The sequence below is a fragment of the Daucus carota genome, chromosome 7 (genome assembly GCF_001625215.2).
Source record: "Daucus carota subsp. sativus chromosome 7, DH1 v3.0, whole genome shotgun sequence".
NCBI classification, from domain to species: domain Eukaryota; kingdom Viridiplantae; phylum Streptophyta; class Magnoliopsida; order Apiales; family Apiaceae; genus Daucus; species Daucus carota.
Genome location: NC_030387.2, coordinates 13,744,043 through 13,767,238, shown reverse-complemented (window position 1 = coordinate 13,767,238; position 23,196 = coordinate 13,744,043). Strand labels below are relative to the sequence as shown.

Sequence of the window (23,196 nt, the reverse complement as noted above, 5' to 3'; positions counted from 1 at the left end):
TCACTTCAGAATGATCCCAACAAATTTATTGTGTGACAACATGTCAGCAATTGCAATGACTAAAAATCCTGTCTTTCATAGCCGCACCAAACATATTGAGCTACGTCATCACTTTATTCGGGATCTGGTGCAAGATGGAGAAGTTTCGCTAAAGTTCATCAACACAAATGAGCAAGTTGCTGATATTTTCACAAAATCAGTCTCAACTGAGAAATTTACAAAATTCAAGGAAAGTTTAGGAATTACAAATTAAGAGGGGGTGTTAAAAATAAGTTAATTTGTAATTCTCTTGAATTATCTCTAAGAGTCTAGATGATTCTAGTTATAAGTAATGAGTCAAATATTCAATGTAAGCAATGGAAGGTCTCCTGAACTTATTCATGAACCTTATTAATGATCTAAACTCATAGTCTTCCTAGTCTATCTATATAAAGACTAGATGGATCAGTTGTAAATTAAGCCAGCAAATAATAATATATAAAGAAAAGCTTTCTGCCTTCTTCCTTTATCAATTCTGATCCCAACATAATTTGGATACAAAACAAGACGGAAAACTCAAACTTCATATATCCCTGAATAGACTACTCCCTGCATGGCAACTAACAAAGACTCTGGTGCGGGTGAAAAAATAATAAAAGTTATTCATAAAATTGACAATAAAATATCTAGTTTCATCTGACAAAATGATAGGAATCCGTTGATAGCTGGATTGATTCACGTTATCACAAGCTTTAGCTGGGTCCTGTTTTATGCTGATTCAGTGAAAATCAGAAATTATATACTAAAACTAAATTACAGTAGTTTTTCTCAGCAGCAGAAAAAACACACATCTTTCTATCTTGTCAAAATTATTATATATAAATTAATATATGTGTCTAAGTATTACTAGACAGTCACAAAATAGCAATTGTTATGGCTATTTTTATTCTTTTGAATAAAGTAAACTACAATTAGTTACTTAATTAAAGTTTTGTATTTTCTTTAAACATGACCACTATATATATAGCGTCATTTGACAAAAACCACTTATTTTTCGTTAATCAATTTTATAATAATTTAAAGTCGTTCTAGAAGCCTTGTGCATGGTCTTATTACCGAGTATCCTGTATTAACCACCCCAAGGCCAAACAAAAACTTGTAAGCAACTAGTGTCAAGTATCAACACCTGCTCTTTTTAATTTAAAGAAAAGAAAAAGATACGTAAATACACGAAAGTGTAAGTGGGTTGGTAAATTTCTTACAAACAGCAAACCTCAATCAAATCAATTAACGACTTTGTGTTCAGTGCTACAATAATCTAAAATCTCTGTCCTAATTTTCACTCGATTTTAACCAAGTGTTCAAAATCCAGTTCTCTACCTCTTTAGTAATTTACTAAAAGAATGTCTTAAGGTCTATGTTGTCGGTTAAATATGCATATTCATGCATGCACTATAGTCTATAAGAATACATTATCTTTTGCTGAAAAATTAGTCTCTTTTCTGTTTCAAATTAGATGTTCACTTCTAAAAAATCACACAGTTTAAGAAAAGTGAATGTTGACAAATTAATTACATTAAATGACCCTAATTTGTGGACTGAGATTGATCTGAAAAATATAAATGAAAAATATATGGAGTAGAATTGATTTTGGAAATATAATTTTGTATTAAAAGTTGAACTGAACAACTAATTTGAAACAAATTTTTTTATTCAAAGTGGACATGTAAATTGAAACGGAGAGAGTACCATGTACCAACCCTACAAGTGTTAAAAGCAAAAATTATTGCAAGTAATTGTCGTAAGTGATCCCAAGCTCCCTATAAAAACCCATTGTCATTACACTACATCAGCACAAACACATTAGCATGTCTTTCAATCTTCTCGTCTTCCTTGGGGTGGTGGTTCTTGCCACTCCCTCCCTCGCTGAGCTCAAACTGCCCATCCACAAACCACCATATCACAAGCCGCCAGTTTCCGACATAGATAATCACCACAAGCCACCAGTGCACAAACCACCCGTTCACAAACCACCTCCCTACCACAAGCCCCCTGTAGAGGAACTAGGAGGTCACTACAAACCCCCCGTTCACAAGCCACCAGTGCACAAACCACCCGTGCACAAACCACCAGTAAATGAATTAGAAGGTCACTACAAACCCCCGGTTCACAAACCACCTGGTCACAAACACCCTCCAGTTTATGAACCAGAAGAATATCATAAACCAGAAGAATATCATAAACCGCCATTTCACAAGCCACCAGTACATAAGCCACCCCCGGTTCATGACACCGAAGAACATCACAAACCGCCATTTCACAAGCCACCAGTACACAAACCTCCTACTGAAACTATCGAAGGCTTTAATAATCCCGAGGGACTGAAGCCACCAACAAAAGAACACAAGCCTCCGCACCTTCCACCAATCATTGTGAGGCCACCACCGACTCACAAGCCTTCACCTCCAAAGGGTCACCATCCGGGATCGGGACATCCGTAAGAGTACCGAGAGCTTGCAGAATAAAGTCACCGTTATGCATCTTATTGTTAGCTTTTACAAATAAGAGTTGCAGCTAAATGGATCTCACTCCATTTAACCAGTAACCTCAATGTACCGATAATGCGTGTGGGACGTTTGTAATTTGTACCACAACTTATTGAATTATATTATGTCGTATCATATTATAAATATAACATGCATGCATGTTTTCTGTTTTACGATATTTAAACTTTGCCAGCACAAAACCGTAGAGTTCACCAAATAAATTAAAGACACCGTGCATTAAGCACAATGAAGAACTAAGGTTCATGATTCAATATGCTTATAGAGCTAGACAGCTACTAATAGATCTATTGGTGACTTGCGAGCTTTAGGCCTAAAAAACGTTCTTTAATAGATAGATTTAACATTCACATTGGAAATGTCCACAAATTGAGGAGCGTGCATGTCCCTTCAGAAATGTTTTTCAGTGTGTGTAATTAGTACTAAAACACACAAACTGTGGAAAGATATACTAGATTTTGTTTTCCAGGTTATATCGGGGTCGTTTCGGTGAGCTTAAAATAAGTGCTTCTTCCTTAAAGTAAAAAAAGTGAAGTAGAAGTTGGAAGCAAGTTAAGACTTATAAGTGATGAAAGTGTTTGAGAAATAAGTAGAAATCCTGAAACAAAAGCTAGTATTCCTAGCTTTTTATAAGTACTTTTTGACTTTTTATACAAACGGTACGAAATAAGTGCTTCTAACTTATAAAGCCAGAAGCCGGCTTTTAAGCATGTGCCAAACACCCCATCATTTTTAGTCACTTGTTAGTACGTAAATGGTATATAATTTTTTGAAAATAAATAATTTTTTCTAGAGATCAAAATTTTTAAACACCTAAAAATGTCTAATACTAAAAAACATTATGCAAGTACGAATTTTTGGCTGCAATAAGTTCGTAATTTTATATTAAAAAAATCAGCCAAACAATGCCCATAATTATAATTTTAAAAAATCATTTAGCAGAAAAAAACAAATATCATTCTGTTCATACACAAAACAATGCAGAACTGAAGATTTAAGAATACTGTATTTACAACTTACAGGGGAGCTTTGCCGCAAGGGAGTGCGGCACTATGTATTGCGCTTCTGGGCTTGTAACCAGTTTTGGACCTTCACTTTAACTGGGTTGTTCTGACAAATTGGATCTTACTATTTTGAGTCCACATCATTTTACACACTACTAAACCACGTACGTGGGCCTCGTAAAAAAAACCCACCTACGTGGAGTTTTATGACTTTCTCCCCTATGTATAAGCTATTTTGTAGATCTAACTCAAACCAACGTACTCAGTATATCCGCTTAGAGTAGGGTATGAGAGGGGTAAAATAATTGGCTTTTTTCTTCCCGAACCGTTTTTACTATATGTATCTGTACGGCTGAAAATAAATTTATAATTGCATGTATAGATCGTAGTATACTCTCAATTCTTTCGTTCTGTGGACTGATGATGTGAATTTATCGTAACATATTGTTATATTTAGTTAATTAGTTGGGTCAAATATAAAAGAGGTTCCACGCACTGGTCTACAACAAAGACTTGAAAAACAATCTTCAGTTCCTCGCCATGTATTTCAGTTTTATAGTTATTTAAAACGTGCCAGTAAGTAGATATATAGTCAATTGACTCAGTTGCTAACTTGCTCGTATAGTCGTATTGTCCATCCCATGCATCATAAACAAGCATACACAAAGATAGTAATATATTGCTTGACAGAAAAAATATTAAAAAAAAATATATTCATATTTGTGGTTTCAAAAAGAATATTGATATGTGTAATACTTACATATTTATATTTTTTTCTATTTTATAATAGAAATACCCAACATAGTGTCTTTCATTTAGAACATTTGGTCTGGTTAATATTATTATAAGGATTAACTTTGTCATTTAGAACATTTGCTTGCATGTGCTCATGTACACATGCTAACCTCTAAATAAATATGATGTATTTAACTTTTTTTGATTAGTTGAGATGCGAGGATTCACCGTTATTTAAGGAATAATCAACCAAAATGAGTTAGATACATCAAATTTGATGCTTAGCATGTGCTCATGAGGCATGAGCACACCATAAAGAAATAGTTATTACAATTATATATTTATAAAATATACCAATTTACCGTCCCCTATCACCCTATGTAACTTTCCTTGTGCGGTTGATATCAAGTCAGCTGTTCATTTTCTTAGAAACATACTTCTCAAAGGAGGTTATATAATGCAACGGAAGGAGTAACAGAAAAACATGTCGATATTGAGCTACAGATACATATAATAGTTTATAATAGGTACACATAATAAAGGATTTTGAAGGGTCTATGGATACGATTAAGGCATAATATCAATGTAACTTGCTCTTAATTGGAATATCACGAGCAGCAATATTGTTTTACAAGTCGATAAGCTAATCTCTTGAAGAATATTCTCCTTATCATACAAAATCTGTGGATGCACCTCAAATGTGTCTACTAATTACCATGACAACCCGATCGAATACGCTCGAAATGGTCTTCCTGTAATCATATCTTATTTTAATGTGTCACCCTCGCGAAGACTTATTTTGTTCTGCGAATTAATTTCATCGTACTATTATTATATTATATACGTTTATACCACTTTTGACCTAGCCAGATACATATAATGTTGTAATGACTAAGAATATAGCAAAGGTAAATATAATCTGATACTAATCTAATCCCAAAATGGTGGGGATCTGTATAAATATATATCCTAATCGTAGTGATATGGATATCTCATGCATGCTCCACCACAAAGAATCCAATACTAATTTTATTTTATTTTCCAAAAGTAATTATCAACACGTCGGTACGAACACTCTAGTCGGCTGAAAATCACATATGTATTTCTATTGCGAAAGGAAGTGGTGGAACTTTTTCAAAAAAATTTATGCATGAGAGTTGAAGAAATGAGCAAGAAGTTAAAAAACGAACCGACTGCTTTTTGACTTTTAAGCGCGACTAGATTTGATTTACTTTGTATGCTTGAATAACGTAAAAATGTTTTATGTTGAAAAGGGTCAAATTCTTTAAGAAAGTAGTATATTATAAGATAAGTAAATTATGATATATAGATTATCAAAATGTATTAATAATATGATGTATAAATTATTTAAGTGTATGAATAAATATATATAGGATAATAGGAATCTGTACACTTATTACAACGAAAAATTCCGCCATTTCAAAAAAAAAAAGCAGAAAACACTCTCTATGTCTCTTAATACTCTTGTTGTTTATCTTTATCACGTTTGTCAACACAAAACTTTCATTTTTAATATTTTTTATTTTTTATTAATATTATATATAAAATCTTTACCGTATTAAAATATTTACGGATATGAATCTAATAAAATCACCCATGATTATATTTAGTGTTATAGATTCTATATATTTAGTAATTAGCTTTTGTCGTTTACGCAAATTACTACTCATTTTTGGTTTACTTCTTACAGCTTAAGCAGCAGAAACTCGTAAGCGAAGTCGGCGTCATACATAACATTTTTTTTCTGTCACGTATTCGTAACATGTTATTGACATCATTTATCATGCGGCCTCGTTAGGTCTGTATTTAATTGTTTGGGTTTTAAAATTTAACTAGAATAAAAGCTCGTGCGAGGCACGAGCTTCTGGTTTTTGCTGTGTTTTAAATAGTATTTATGTGTTATCATATTGTTCTAGTACGGGTCTTGAGTTTGTATTGTGTTTTAAATAATATCCGTGGTCATCATATTGTTTCGAGCGTAATTATTACGTTTTATTTTTTGACAACATATGTAAATATGAAAAATGTAATATTTGCAACCTAATATCATTAATAGTAATAATAAGTATTATTCCCTTTGTCCCATTTTATATGCCCTTCTTGGGACATTTCTAAGATAATGAACTTATTATACTTAATATTTTTAAACACTACTTTTCAATATTACACCCACTACTTCTCTATTTTATACTCTTTTTTTATTAAATAAACACTACTACACTCACTAATTACCTCCACTATCTCAAATCTATTATTAAATTTTGATATGTTCCACCACTTTAACCATTTTCCAACTAAATTTACTCTTTTTTTACTACCTTTTTCTTAATCTCCGTTAAAGTCAAATAAGGTCACTTAAAATGGGACGAAGGGAGTATATTTTAAAAAATATATGTATCAAAAACTACATTTGAACTGATATTGCTATATTCAAATTCGTTAGGATATAAAGACCATTATCATATTATCTATGTTCAAAATTATATTCGAAATTAATACTGAAACTTTTAGATTTTAAATATATTATACCTCATTAAAAGTATCTGTAATTTATTGTTGAAATTATTAAATTATTTCAACTAATATACCATGATTTTGATGAAAACTTGTTCTTGATATGTGAATTACGATATCCTAAATCATGATTAAATAAAGATGTGTGGTCCGCGTTGCCTTACATTTATTTCTTTTTTTTGAGCGTATGTTTGCATAATTTTTAAATTGATACATGATGGAGCACATCATCAACACATTCTTTTTAGCATATGTTGCACACATTTTGTATAAATAGAAATTGAAACATATGTTGTATGTAAAAAGACACATACCTTATTTTATTATAAAAGCATCAATTGAACTGCTAACCTTGTAATTGCACCCCAAAAATTTCTGAAACCTTTGATGCGTCTTATCCTTTTATTTTTCATATCAATTATATAGTACTTTAATGTATTATATTTTTATTGTTAATTTAAAAATATTACATGATTATTACTTTGATACAGTATGTTATAACATTATCTCGTTATAAAATTTTATTTTTTATAATTAGTTTTTTGAGCTTGTCGATTAAGACTTTTAATGATTTTTTATGTAATTGTTATAAACCAGATTCCAAATAATTTTCTGGAATTTCAAATAGCAAAAAAAGAGTAGATATGAGTTAAGCATCATGAAGTTCATAAAACCATGAAATATTTAGTTCAATTAGTCGTGTAGTCACTTTTTTAATTTTGTGCAAACTCACATTTTTAAATATTTTGATACTCGTACTTATTAGAAGTGATCAATGTAGCATATTATGTTCAATTGTTAAATATCAAGTCATATATTCGATATTTTGAATTATGAAAAAACTATTCTTATTCTAATCCTGTTTAATCAGATATTAGTTTTCACTGTAGCGCGTCAGATTATTCGGTTCAGAATTAATTATATTTTATTAGTTAATTTGTAAATGATTAATTTAATTGTAGTTTGAATCGTTATATTTAACTGGTATGTTATATATTGAATGATGGCATATTAAAAATTATAGTTTTAAGACTTTAATATATATATAACTTCTGTATTATTTTATTTAATCAAGCAAAATTTATAACTTAAATATTTTTAGTAGTTCTCGTTAACACGTTTTATTATTATATGGTTGACTTTTGACTAACAATATAGATATTCCTTAAATTCACCTTCGAATCACAAGTTACAGTATTTCAAATACATATATCATCAAAATTACATCATTTAGATATATTTTCTGACACCAAATTTGATGTATTGTCACTATTTTAAAAAAAGATTTAGTTACACATCAAATTCTGAATTCATAAGTTTAAAATAAAAAAATATTTTAAATAGGAATATTCTTTCAGTTTACTTATCTCGTGTTCTCCAAAATATTGTAATCTCTTTATAAATCGCCTTTTATAATAAAAGAAATTAATATGACATAGTCCATGTTGAAAGCCCATCTATTTTTCCTTTCAAAGATGCTCGCTTAAACCTCAGTTTTTGTGCTTATTTCTCACATTCATGACTTAAAATTTCTATAATCTTGTATCGGTGCTCGTTTAAACTATTAAGTTAGATTTAAATTCGTTCATTTTTATTCGAATATGAATTATATCTATTTTTAGAAATCTGAATCATGGCTCGAACCCGATTATTCATATTCTTTTTCAATTTTAAATTTATTTACGTAAATAATGAATTTATAGATATTAATCTATCATGTAAATAATATATGAGACTTCACTGAAATAATAACTTATCTCAAATAAATAAGATACTGAAACGAATATAAATACAAAAGTTTTAAAGTACGTGGTTAATGCTTTTGAATAGCAAATTAATCGTTTGCGTAGTTCAAGGATTTGAGTGATGTATTTGTATCGAAGAGATTTTGAGTTCGAGTCTTATCGAACTTGTTGGCTATTATATATACAAGTAGAAGCGAATACTTTTGTTGGTCATATTATTGTGTTGGTAGAAACATTACAAACTCTTTGCCAATATATGTGTTTTTACGATAGCATATAATAATTATCATTAAATATAAAAGTTTTATAATGATTATCAAATTTTTGATAATTTAATATTCCATATTCCTGATATTATACTAAAGAGATTTTGCCTATTAATAAAGAATATAAAAATATAGATTCGTCTCTTATTCTTTTTTCCAAATGTAACATAAATTCAATTAATTAATAATTAGAATTTCTTTTCTCTAATAGCAGCCCGCAAATTTTGAAAACGGCTGGAGCCGTTTATTTTTGTCCTTACTATAACAAAGAGTACTGCGAATCCTCAGAGGTTGTTCGAACATATTTTCAGCATTTATTTACCTTTTTTTATTCGAGATGATAAATTAAGTACAATGTAGTTTAATATTATGATAAACATTTTTATTATTTTATTTTACGTATATGAATTGTTCTGACTGCTGACAATCGCCTATTACTAGACAGTGTTCTATCCTCATATTTTATGTCTGATAACACAATACATAAAATTTATATGTTCGGATTCCTTACAATATCATCGTCTAATAAAATATTCTATCGTGATATTTTATACCTGACAATACAACACATATGATTTTCATGTGAATGCAAGCAATTATTTTATATATCCGCGTTTTATATACATTTTAAGATTACTGGAAAAAAAATATTGAAAATTTATTGACAGAATACGATTGTCTCTTATTCCGAATTTGTAAAACTAAAACAAAGATGTATATTTTTCCTTAATATTTAAACAAAGGTTTATCTAGTGTTGTCATGTACACATATTAATTACTAAGTTTTATGTATTTATCTCATTTTGATTGGTCTAATTGTTGCATATGAATGATGTTTACCATTTTTAAGAAATAAGAGCACTTATAAAAATAAATTAGATGTTTAAAATTTGATATTTAACATATGCGGATAAGCACATCATATAAAAACCGTTTTCTAAAAGGGATAAATATCAAGTTGGTGACTCGTTTCGTCCAAATGTATCAATTGAGTGACTGAATCCTAAATTGACTCAAATGAGTCACTCATTAGAGAAATTTGTATCAAAAATATCACTCTTTCGTTAGTCGAAATTTTGAAAGTACTATATATTGAGTTTCGCACATTTTTTATGAATGGTATTACATCCAAATGAAAGATTCGGAGTTCTAGTATTTTAGATAATATTTTTAGATTTTTAAAAATTTATCTCCTATTTATTTTTATTTAAATAAAATAAAACAATCAAAAAATTAAAAATGAGATAAATGAGAGTTCTCATCTGAAAAGAGCCTTGAATTTGCATACAATCTTGAAGAAAGTTCGAGGAATGACAGGAGAAGTATATATCGCAAATATAGCAAAGAAAGGTTAGCTAGATAATTTAGCAAAAAAAAAAAAAGGTTAGCTAGATACCAAATCACAACTCTATATTTTCAATTTAAAAAAATATTATATAATATTCTCGCAGTTAGCTAGATACCAAATCACAACTCTATATAAAGATGCGGCAGCAAATTTGAATACAAAACAGAACACAATGGAAAGCTCTCGAGGTGGAAAAAACAAGGCAGGTGGCGCAGCCAAGGAAGAAGTGAAGCACCGCGGCGTTCGACGTCGGCCCTGGGGGAAATTCGCGGCGGAGATACGAGATCCTTCTCGCAATGGACAGAGGCTATGGCTTGGAACCTTTGAGACAGCAGAGGAAGCGGCTCGTGCATATGATAAGGCTGCATTTAGCTTGAGAGGCCATTCGGCTATATTGAATTTTCCGAATGAATATTATTCGCAACTCGCTGATTGTCGATATCAGTCGTCGTCTACGACGAATAATTATGGGAGTTCTTCATCGAGTGGGAATAATCAGAAACAAGTTATTGAGTTGGAGTATTTAGATGATAGTGTTCTGGAGGAGCTTCTGGAGTCAGATGAACAGAAGAAACTGAACAAACGTTGATGAGTTGAAACTTTGGTGCAGCTTATTTTGCTTGTTTTACGTCCTTCATATTGTACCCGACAAAAAACTTGACAATGTTGTCGAGATTAACTTATCTAGTAAGTTTGAAACTCTTTACAAAGGAACTAGACGATTTTGTTTAGCTGCCTAACATCACTCATGTGAATTCCTCTCCTATCAGTTCTTTCCTTTGCTGAGTGCTAATCCTCCGTCTCACTCATTTCTATATTTTCATATGGTTTTTTTAACTGCTCGACACGCAGTTTAATACTCTTATGAAGTATAATTCTATAACTTATATTTAAATTTTTCTTTCCGAATAAAAATTAAAATATTGATTTTTTATTTAGAAAGAAATCTTAAAAAGAAATTATAGAACTTACATGCCGTATTCCCGTCTCCCAATATATACAATTCAGCAGGACGGAGGGAGTATGATACTTTTGTTCATCAATAGTTCCATTACATGGCTTAACACAAAAATTAAGCACTAATTAACTTCAATTTCTCCTTCCAATTAACCTAGTCAGTTAACAACATATATATGTACACTTTAACAATTAATAAAAGTTGAAATTAAAATTCGAACCTCGTCATTTTAGTTATAAAAGGTTAAAGATTCGAATCCCGAGCGGTTATTTAACTTCAACCCAAGGTAGTAAATCAACTGGTTGTTAGTTTCGCATACTAAAAAGATAAAAGAAGCTGACCAGTGTATCCGAGTTGCGTCTGGTCTGGGAAAAGCAGGCCTGTATACAATTGTATCGTATAGAATGTAATGATTTTAAGCAATGTACACACATTGTGGTGGCTGCATCATACATTCAGCGCACATCTGCAGAAAATAAATTTGGGGTTACAATGATTAAGGGTTGAATATGTTTAATTAATGTATTACAAACTCCTGTATTGAAGAACGATGCAGTGAAAACACAGCTGCAAAGATCTGTGTGAAATCGATTTACCATTAATTAGCCTCCTAAAATCATATACATTGAACATTGCATGATTAAGCACTGATAACCAATTTTTGGGAGGTTACTTTAGTGATCAGCAACCTGTTATAATTATTAATTTTAATTTGTCTGTTAATTTAATCACGCCGTTAACAATTTATGTGTCTTCTATTTGTATTATAAATTCTTTTTCTTTTTTCAACATTCGATAATTTGCACTGAATAATACTTCCTAATTTTAATTTATTGGTATGATCATATGAATGATGCACATTTGTTTTCCATGCTGATGCTGAGTATGACATGGATGGTTTAGACAAACCACAAGATCGTCACTATATATCAGTGGCTTTGGAGATTCTACTTTTGATTGAAGATAAAATATTGTAGGTCAGAATCAAAAGATAATTAAGAATAAAGGTTTCCAAGAACACAATACTGGACCAGCTAGCTAGAACATATATTGAATAGTAGTAAAGGGTCAGATTTAAAGTTGTTTGAATGGATATATCGTATTGTTCTTCTTACGTTCATGCATGCAACTTGATCGCCAAGTTGAACCACGTGCTTACAAATTCTTGTACTGTTAATTAATCTTGGAAAAACAAGTGTTTTTGTGTGAAATATATAGATTAGTTGCGGTAATAAGGCCAATATATACGAGGGTACATAGTTTTTTTTTGTTTGTCAGGGCGAGAGTACATAGTTTTGATTAGACTAGGTAATCGGTACGAAAGACTAGCCGACTTGCTAGCTAAATATGTAGATTTATTTTGTCATGGTCAAGATGATTCGACGTCAAATCATGCATGCATATGGACCAGCGTTTCGGGGTTGGTTGTATGGATATATTATACCCCGTTTGTTTAGTGTGTGCTCGTGGGCACATGCTAGCAAAAAATTTTACTCCTTCCGTCTCCTGGATAGTATACATCAGGGACAGAGAAGCGACACGGACTTAAATACTCCTATAAAAGTGTTGTTGTGCGATTTATTTTTAAAATTTTTTTTTTCTGAATTAAACTTTGAATGTTAAATTTTTATTTAGAAAAAAATCTCAAAAATAAGTTACGGAACTATATTTTACAAGTGCATGATGAGAAGAAGAGGCCTCCCTATTCCCCGAACGTGGGACTGATTGCCTCGAGTGTTGAAAAAAAATGTATAGAATTAAATGGGACGGAGAGAGTATATTTTTGAGCCATTTTCATTGTTGTGGCTGTTGTATATGCAAGAAGGTCCACCATTATTAACAAGTAAGAGTCAATCAAAATGAGTCAAACTCATGATTTTTAGTGCTTAGCATGTGTTCATGAGCACACACTAAAAAAATCGTATATATAAAACTAAAGATTTCTTCTGTAAAAAACGTTCATATTTATATGTAATTCCGAGATACTCCACTCGTATTATTAGGTCACACCGAGCACAGCTGGATAACTCAAGTGGTTAAGAGCTTATCCTCTGTTGTCCTAAATTTTGGGTTCGACCCTGACTCATCCCGAAAATTCTGGAGAACAGATGCTCATTTATAAGTTTATAAGCCATATTTGTGGGGAAGAAAAAAAAGTTCACACCAACCCCACCCGCGACTTGTAAAAAGAAGTCATTGAGAGCAAAGACTGTCACTAAATCTCAAGTCATTTTTTGTTTTAAACTGAAAAGTGAATGTTTGTTTATAAGTCATCGGTTGGTTTATAATTAATTATAATCCGAAAACTGATTTAAAGTTAGAAGTTAGATTGAGTTAATTTTCCAATGAATTAATTTTGTAAATAAAGTTTAGAAGATAGTGATTTTGCATTATTTTAAGAAAACATGTTTTGCAAAGAAAAAGAAAAGAGTATATTTCTAAAAGAAAGCCCATATAAAGATCAGCTCATTCTCTCCCAAGTTAGAGTTCTGTATCAAACCGTACATGAAAACAATGGGATTGCATTCCGACCTTTGTATATAAACCAATGTTGGGCCATGAATCTGGTAAGTGGAACCACAGGTAAATTCATAGAAGTATATCAAACTTGGGCTTCAGCCCGGATATTCATGTTCATAATCAAGCACAACGCGCATTAATGTTTTCGGAAAATATAATTTTGTAACCTATTTTTAGGATTTTTTTCTAAATAAAAATTTTACATCTAAATTTTATTTGAAATAAAATATAAAGTTCAATTACAAAATTGAATATATTATAAGAGTATTAAAATACGTATTGAGTAGTAAAGAAAAACATATAAAATCACATGAGAAAATGGGGTAGTTTGTCCAGCAACAAAAACTATCAATAAAGATCCAGCGTAGAGGTGGCAATATGATTGTAAAACCATATAACCAAACCAAATTTGTGAATTTGAATCAATATGAAATCACATTTAGGAAAATGGATCTGGTTTGATTCCTAATCTCACATATCTCACAAAATATGGATCTAACTACATTTCGTCTCTCTTTTAGAGAAATCATATGTATTAACATCAAATATTTATGAGAGAGATTGAAGTGGTGGAAGCTCCACGTTTGAAACTAATAAGAAGTCACACTAGACCACCAGCAATGGATGACCATGTAAAACGGTTGTCAACACTTTCACAATAATGAGATGTCCTAATATGAATAACTGTTTGAAGTTTTGATCCGCATTATAACATGCTCTGTATTGCTTTTCATGCAGAACGATGATGTATTTTTTATTTCTTTTCTCAAATTATGTTTAAATGATAATGATAAATATGATTTATTCATATTTTTAACCAAAATCATAAAACCAATCCAAAACCATAACCATATTTAATTGAATATGAATTTTAAATGAATTTGGTTCCTAAACCAAACCAAAACCATATTATTGGGTCCAAAACCAAATCAAATCCATATTTTGTCAGCTCTAATCCAGCGGTACAAATTTAAGTTAGATTTCAAGAATTGAATTCTAACTTAAAATTGGGTATTTTAGGATAAAGATTATGATTTAGATAAGTTTTAGATTACGATATATAAATAGTCATATTGTTATGTGTGCTAAGGTTTATACTTAAATATTATTGGTAACGGATAGTTGAGAGGTGGATAGTTTTGTGCATGTAATTGTATTAGAAAATGAATATCATATTCTATTCATAATATTGTATACATTTGACAATAATCATGCTAAATACTCCAAAGATTTATTTTATACTCAAATTCTTTGGATATCTCATTGTTGATGTGAATCTAAGCTACACCATTCTGACTTTATGTTAACTTAAAAACCCTGAGCCTTTTTTCCCTCAGTCAGACACCAGGTTTACATGTATTGAGCCCTCAAGATTTGACTATTAGACATTCCCTTTAATTTGCAGAACAAGATACATAAGCCCACATTTGACCAAGGAAAAAATATTGGACTCGCCAAATCAAAGAAAGCATCCCCAAGTGGTCTCTTTATCTAGAATATGAGTCCACAAGTATATTACACAAAGTGTCAGACTCTCCTCATCTTTACACAAAAATGCACCATTTCCAGGTTTCTTTATCTTTCACATATTTAGACTTTTCGTGTGTACATGTACATAATTTATCTGCCATGTACTCAACTCCAGACCCGATTTGTATATTATTTCTTGCTACTTCCCCAAGCGTGTTGGGTAATTTCTTGTAGCTTTGATTTACGTGGGGACATGTTAAAAATTGAGATGAATAATGCAAAAAGAGAAAGTGGTTTGCATGTGGGTAAGAAAACTTTCTTCATTTACTTTGAGACAAAAACTTTTTTCAACAAAGCGTGTGTAATGATTAAGATTTGATGGCATTTATGATCCACATATATAGGCTTTTTGTATGTAATTACTGGTTTTTTGAATTTAAAAGACTTTGTCATCATTAAAACACGATCTGATTAGATGATTTGCTCATAATTTAACTACTTTGCTTGGGCTGAATAATTAACATTCAATTAACTGTTCCCGGTCCAATTTGCATGTTTTTTTTCAAATTTTTGTAACCTTAATTTAGGTGAATTGGTTATATAATAAAAATATTTGTTAGTTTTATTGTCTTAATGAATATATACTTTTTAATTTCTAGTCATAAAATACTAAAACATATAAGATTTATACACGCGTGGTCATCATTTTTTAAAGGTAGGTGCAAAAGTTTAACAAAAGAGATCTATATAAAACGAAGATGGAAGTTTGTGTGAGAGAAATTATAATTCGAATATATGGGCGTCACTTGTACGAGAAAAATTTTCTTCTTTGCGTCAAGCAAGATTGATTAGAATTTAGAAATGTATTAAAGGACTGAATTTGAAGTTACAGATAGAAGGTTCTCTTTTTGTGTATTCAATGTTACTGCAGACTTGCAGACTTGGTGAGGAAAATATGAAACGTAATGTAAGCATGATGTTCTCGTTCTAATAGTGGCTGCACCACTCCAACTCACTTTTGCTTATTCAAATTATATGTTCTAAACAATAATGTCTAAAGAATTAGAAGTTCAAGTATGTTGACATGTTATTAATGGTGAAAATTGAACAAAAATCTGTGACTGCAGAGAGCACTTTTTAAGAGAGAAAGAGCACTTTCTAAGAGAGAGTGCATAATTTTTTATTTTGATTGTTGACTTAAAAAATTTAAGATAAATTTATTTGATATTAATATTATTTCAGATTAGTTACTTCCTTACATTATTTTTTGACATGTATTTTTAGATTCATATAAAATATAATTTTATAATATTTTTTTATTTTTTTTCTCTGAAAAATGTTTGACATTTAAATATTTGTTAAAAAAATTAAGAAAACATTATGAAACACTGAAATTATATTTTGTAGGAGTCTCAACAAACAATCAGCTGAGAGGCTACCAAAGGAGTACTCCCTCCATCCCATTTTAATTGACACTTATTCCTTTTTGGGACGTCCAAAAAGAATGAACCTATTACACTTACTATTTTTGAACATTACTTTTCACTATTACACCCACTACTTCTTCCACTATCTCTATTCTATAATAATATAAATACTATTACACCCACTACTTTCTTCCACTATCTCAAATCTATTATTAAAATTTTGATGGGTCCTATCATTTTATCAACTTTTCAACTAATTTAATTTTTTTTACTACCTTATTCTTAATCTCCGTGAAAATTAAAGCATATCAATCTTTTTGGGATGGAGGGAGTATTATTTTGGGTTTGATTATGGAATAAGATAAGACGCTTACCGTCATAAGAATGTGTGAGGGCTATTTGATTCCAAATACTACCTACATGCCAGCTCAATAGTATGCCTGTTTCTTTTAATTGAACCTCAACCTCATTTTAGACCCAGATGTTGCTGCCAGCACTCGGCGTTTAACGTAACAGGGACATAATTATGCAATGATAACTCATAAAGCACCAAATAATATACTTCCTGCCAAAATTTTTAATTCAGTTTCTCTAGCGCGTGCCATGAATACATGCTAAGAGCAAGTTCAATAGGTTACCTATCTTATTACTTATAAATAATATAAAATAATGAGTGTTAGTATATCTTAGTAATTTAGATAATCTATTTTTAGTGTCAACTCCAATAGTAATCCTATATTTGTTCTCCTAACATTATTTTAATAATAAATTTGAGAGAGAAGGGAAAAGGAGAAAATAGACAAAGAAAGGAGAGAGATGATTATTTTATTGATAAATATTAAATAGGTAATGGCTAGGGGTTACTTATAAATAGGTAATGACTAGAGAATTAAGGTTGTTCTACTGATTTAGGATAACACTAGAATAGTGTTGGAGTGCATTTTTATGACATATTACCTAAATGTGAGTTTAAGACATCATATAGGTAACCTATTGGACTTGCTGCGCCAATTTCTATAAGTATTGTGGATTTTGATTGGCTTCTACTTTTTATAGTGATGCACCCCTTACAAATTCACCATCTACATCAATAAAAATTTAATTTGGTGCTTGACATGTGCTCTTTTTAATTATTCAGGACAGCCACAACTCTTTCAATATTTTGGTTTCCCCATTAAATACGGTACTCTGAGAAGTTAGTTCTGCTCTTAACTGGCAGAGCTCCTGTTACCGTGAAATAAAGCACCAAAACAAATCGGTGTTGACAATAATGAACAAGTCGGTGAAACATTTATGTTATTTATTCACATTGCTTACAAAAACAAACCTACATTAATGTGAAAAGATAGATTGAAATAAATAGGCCATCTCCTATGATAAGTTGGTAAGACAGATGCATATAATATACTCCTACTAGTACCAGCAATAGCAGTAGTTGAAAGAGCTGTAGTACTAAATTGCAGTAATGCAGTTTAATCAGAGAAAGGGTCTTATAAAATCTATGTGACAGCAAAATTTCTTTCAATTGGTTGCCCACATATTCTCTCCCAACTACCACTCTTTTTCCTTCTTTTTTCTCTCTTACTGTGTGAATCTCGCCTTCGTTGTCGTCGGGCTCGTTCACAACAGACGTATGTTATCGTATATATATAAATTGTCGGGGACTCGGACCCATTTGCACCAAACATATATATCACCCAAAAATACAAGTCTCCTCCTCAATCAGTGGCTACCCTTGTCTATCAATATTGTGACACTGGAGAGATGACCCCATATACATCTTGTTTCTTCCCATCTCTCTTTTTAACAATTTGTGCACCTTGGTAACATCTTCATGTGTTCTCAAGATCTAGAGAACAGAACCCTTTCTTTAGCCACAGCTTTTTTCACAACACTACCAGAGTGTCCATGGATCTAAGAGGCCTCAACATTCATGCATCTCAAACTCTGTCCCAAATTAAAAGCCCACCAAGCCCTTCACTGCTAAACACTTCACATCTTCACTCCTCACAACATGGTTTCCCAATCATAGTCATAGCCATCATTGGCATATTAGCCACAGCTTTTTTACTACTAGGCTACTACATCTTTGTCATCAAATGCTGCTTGAACTGGCACAGAATCGACATTCTGGGTCGATTTTCGTTGTCAAGAAATCGCAACCAAGACCCTTTAATTGGCTACACTCCAGCTATCGAGAACAGGGGATTGGACGAATCAGTGATTCGTTCAATCCCCATTTTTCAGTTCAAGAAAACAGAGAAAGAAGACCCTGAAAAGGGGATAAGTTTTTCCGAATGCGCTGTGTGTCTGAATGAGTTTCATGAACAAGAGAAGCTGAGGATGATACCAAATTGTGGCCATTTGTTTCACATTGATTGCATTGATGTCTGGCTCCAAAACAATGCTAATTGTCCCCTTTGTAGAACCAGCATTTCACTAGATTTTCAATATGCAGTGGCGGATTCAGCTCCTGCTAATCATGATCAAGCTCAACATAATGACAACTTAGTAGGCCTCGAAGAGGATTACGTTGTGATTGAACTAGGTGAAGAATGTAACCAAGAAAAACCAACGAGTCCTTTACAAAAGAGGATGGGGAACAAGATGGTCAAGAAAAGATCCAAGAAAATTGGGTTTTGTCATTCAAGTATGGGAGATGAATGCATTGATACTAGAATCAAAGACGAAAGATTATCAGTGCAGCCCATTCGGAGATCATTTTCGATGGACTCAGCTACGGACCGACAGCTCTATTTAGCAGTTCAAGAGATTGTAAATCAAACTAGAAATGGTAATAGCCATGGAAGTGACATTGTAAGTAGTAGTGAAGCTTGCAGTAGTAGAATCAGACGATCATTCTTTTTATTTGGGCATGGCAGGGGATCAAGAAGAGCAGTTTTGCCCCCACAAATGGAACACTGAAGTTGGTTCATAAATTTTTTTTATTTCTTTTGTAAAATTTATCATTGCTGATTTGTGTACTACTGTGACATAGAAAGAGGGATTTTGTTCTAGATATATTAAGCTATTTAGCTAAGGTTGTGACTTTTTCAGCAAATACTAATACAAGTGTTAAACTAGTCTAGAAATATACTAGTAATTCTCCAGCAAAGAACAATCCACCATAAGACAGATGAGGAGGCTTTAGGCCTAAGTAGATTTTTTTTAATGAAATGAGGCTTTGGCCCATACTGCACAGTGCACATTGTTTTTGGATTATTCGATTTTTGAGACTGGGACTGTTTTGTTGTGGTCTAATTGACTTATTATTTGCATGATTATAATCTGTGTACAATGTTTCCCACTAGTTAGTTCCCGTCAAATTACTCTCCTCTTTAATTTTTTTTAGTGGAATTCTTTGTAGTACTGTATTACTATCATTCTGTCGCTGCAAGAAATTTGAAAAGCAGATCCGCAGTTTGATCAAGCATGATACTAAAACGGTCGCTGAGCTGGAACTTGTTTAGCTCAGTTTAAGTTGTAACTTACTCTTAAGGAGTTGAAAAGTAAAAAAGTTAAGTAGAAGTTAAAAATTAGTTAAAATTTATAAATGATTAAAGTGTTTGGGAAAAAAAGTAAAAGTCATAAAACAGAAGTTATGAATTGCTAGCTTTTTACACAAACAATACAAATAATTAAATAAATACTTCTAACAAAAAACTACAGAAGCGGGACTTAAAACCCCGCTCAAACACCCAAATAGTCTCATCTCTTAATGCTAATACCATACGATATTGTATACGGATGTTCATGCTGAGTTAATAAATTCTTTGATTCCGAATATATTCGATGAATACCAGAATATCATGATTATCCCTGATCTTAACCTATCCGAAGGTATCAGGTTATACAATTGTTTGATAAGATGGTGAAGGTTGCCTAATGTAACTCGGTTGAATTTTGAGATGTCTTATAATCCTTTATATTTTAAAATGTAATAAAAATAATAAAAATTTATAATATAAAATTCAACTATATCTTCTATCTTTTTTGAATATAATTTTATAGATTAAATATCAAACTATTCATCACCCTCTATTCATTTTTTTTATTTCTCATATGTTATTCATTTATATTCTTAATCTTTATACTCCCTCCGTCCCACCCAATTGTTTACATTGGGTTTGGGCACGGAGGTTAAGAAATATGTATAAAGTAGTGGAAAAGAGGAAGAAAAGTGGGTGAAGTGGTGGGACCCATTGATTTTTAATATATAAAATAGAGATAGTGGAGTAAAAGTAGTGTGAAAAGGGAGAAAAAGTGATAAAGTGGTGGGACCCATTAACTATTTTGGGAAAGTTTTGTAATGTAAAGAATTGGATGGGACGTCCCAAAAAGGAAACTGTAAAGAACCTGGTGGGACGGAGGGAGTATATAACTTCAATATAATTTGAGTGTTACAAAGAAATATACTTTATTATCGTTTACATATATTTCAAATATGATGGTTCGTTCTCTTGTTGGGACTTCATCGTCAAATTTGGCCGGCCATCCAACATTTATAAATTTAGTGATGGCTAATGGAGTATTCAAGGACCCCAGGTCATTTATCGCACTGAATAGTCAAAAACCCAAAGTCAAAGCCATTGTACCAGAAAATGGACCCAGAGATAGTGAGATGTTTTTAAAAATAATCATTTTTCTTTATATATTTCATTTTATTATTATGGGAAAATAGATTTTTTACCATTATAGGGTTTTTAGAAATTTACCACCCAACTATATTTTGTTTCCTTTTACTCACTAATGTTAGGTTTGGATCTTTTATTAGCCACCAGTTTAGGTTCGGATTTCATTACTAGCATTATATTAATTTTATTTGTCACTAAACTTATTGCTTCTTCAGAAATTAACCACTCAACTATATTTTTTTTTATTTTACTCACTAATGTTAGGTTCATTTTTTTTTGTCACTGAAGTTAGGTTTGGATTTGATTATTAGCATTACATTAATTCTGTCTAGTATTATTAAAATACAGTAGTAGTCTGTAATAATACTTTGATGATTTAGTATATTTCTGTATCTTTATATATAGTACTTTTTATGTCTCCAACGTTGTTTACCTTGGGCGATAAGAATTTTACACGCATTTGATGACTTTTAAAAGACTACTTTCATAAATAAGTTTACTTTTTTCTTCCGAATAAAAATTCAGCGTTTGAATTTTTACACACATAAAAAATCACAGAAATAAGTTATGAAACTATATTTTATAGGAGTTTTAAAATACGTACTAAGCAGTAGAAAAAATTGTAAACTAATGAGAAAGACGGAGGGAGTAATAATAATAATATGATGCACTATACAGGGCAATCATCGAAAATTAAGTTAACCTCTCTATTTATTTATCTTGAAAATTGTAATAAGATAAAGTTATTAAAATTTATGAAGATAAATTTGAGAGAGATTTTAGACTGAGCTAGTCGATTGAAACTTTAATAGCGAAAGATGATGCATCATATCACTCAATTACACTTTATCTTATCAGGGAGGGTGAATTGTTTGAAGTCATTGATTTCATATTCATGATTTATTGAATTTTTAGAATTCTAATTACGATTTTTCCTGGTTTTAATTTTTCATCGGCTCATTTTATATTATTATTGTTATATATAAAGATATAAACATACGACACATCATCAAAATATTACATACTATCACTATGTATAAATGATGCTACAAAGATTATCATAATGCTAGTAATCAAATCCAAACCTAAGTTGGTGGCTAAAAAAAGATCCAAACCTAACATAAGTGAGAAGAAGGAAAAAAAAATTAGTTGGGTGGCAAGTTTCTAAAAACACTATAAGTTGAGTGGCAAAAAAATCTATTTTCCCTATTATTATCTATAAATGTTTGTATCTACTCCCTCTGTTTTAAAATATAGGTCGCTTGATTTTTTTGCACGTATTTTTAAGTCCTTTGACCGCATGTTAAAAATCATTATTTTTGAAATTTTCTTTTTCCGAATAAAAATATATATCACATATTTTTATTCAGAAAAAAAAATTAAAAATAATAATTTTTAGCATGCGGTCAAAGCACTTAGAATTGTGTGCAAAAAAATCAAGCGATCTATATTTCAAAACGGAGAGAGTATAAATTAAACACACAACTTTATAAATAGTATAGGTTTGAATAATGTATTACCATAAACAAACTTTAAAAGAAACTTGATTATAAATAAAAACTAATTTAATAATAAGAAAATAATATAATTAGTTTTATACAAGTAACATGTACATGATTCACGAAAATATACATTGTACTTTTAAAGTCCAGTTATTAAAAAGTAGGGCTTTTTTCAGAAATACTAAATTTTAGAAATATTTTCAAAAAATTTTTTAGTAAAAAAATATTTTCAAAAATACCGAGTTTAGAAAAATAATTAAATATATGATTTGGAACTATAAGATGGTCCCCACATCTAGGACCCACGACTAATGACGTGGTAGTGTGGATCCCACAATTTCTGACATGTCAGTGGTGGTACCCACACGTGGGTCCCACAACTAATGACGTGGCAGAAGTGGGGCGTACAATGATGACGTGGCACTTGGTACTCACAACTAATGATGTGACCGTTTTTGTTGTAATAGGTCCTTTAAGTGTTGCAATAAGTATCTTTATGTTTTTTTAAT

The 23,196-nt window shown here is 31.1% G+C and overlaps 3 protein-coding genes across 3 annotated transcripts; all 3 read left to right on the top strand.

Moving 5' to 3' along the window:
- Positions 1-1,847: 1,847 nt before the first annotated feature.
- On the top strand, positions 1,848-2,480 carry LOC108194302 (proline-rich 33 kDa extensin-related protein). Its single transcript, XM_017361251.2, has one exon. It carries the CDS (start codon positions 1,848-1,850, stop codon positions 2,478-2,480), a length of 633 nt encoding a protein of 210 aa, XP_017216740.1.
- Positions 2,481-10,348: 7,868 nt separating this feature from the next.
- On the top strand, positions 10,349-10,765 carry LOC108194627 (ethylene-responsive transcription factor ERF098). The gene has a single exon (XM_017361582.2). It carries the CDS (start codon positions 10,349-10,351, stop codon positions 10,763-10,765), a length of 417 nt encoding a protein of 138 aa, XP_017217071.1.
- Positions 10,766-18,147: 7,382 nt separating this feature from the next.
- Positions 18,148-19,612, top strand: LOC108194120 (RING-H2 finger protein ATL16). The gene has a single exon (XM_017361020.2). The coding sequence runs from the start codon at positions 18,460-18,462 to the stop codon at positions 19,474-19,476; it is 1,017 nt and encodes a 338-aa protein (XP_017216509.1). The 5' UTR covers positions 18,148-18,459; the 3' UTR covers positions 19,477-19,612.
- Positions 19,613-23,196: the final 3,584 nt, after the last annotated feature.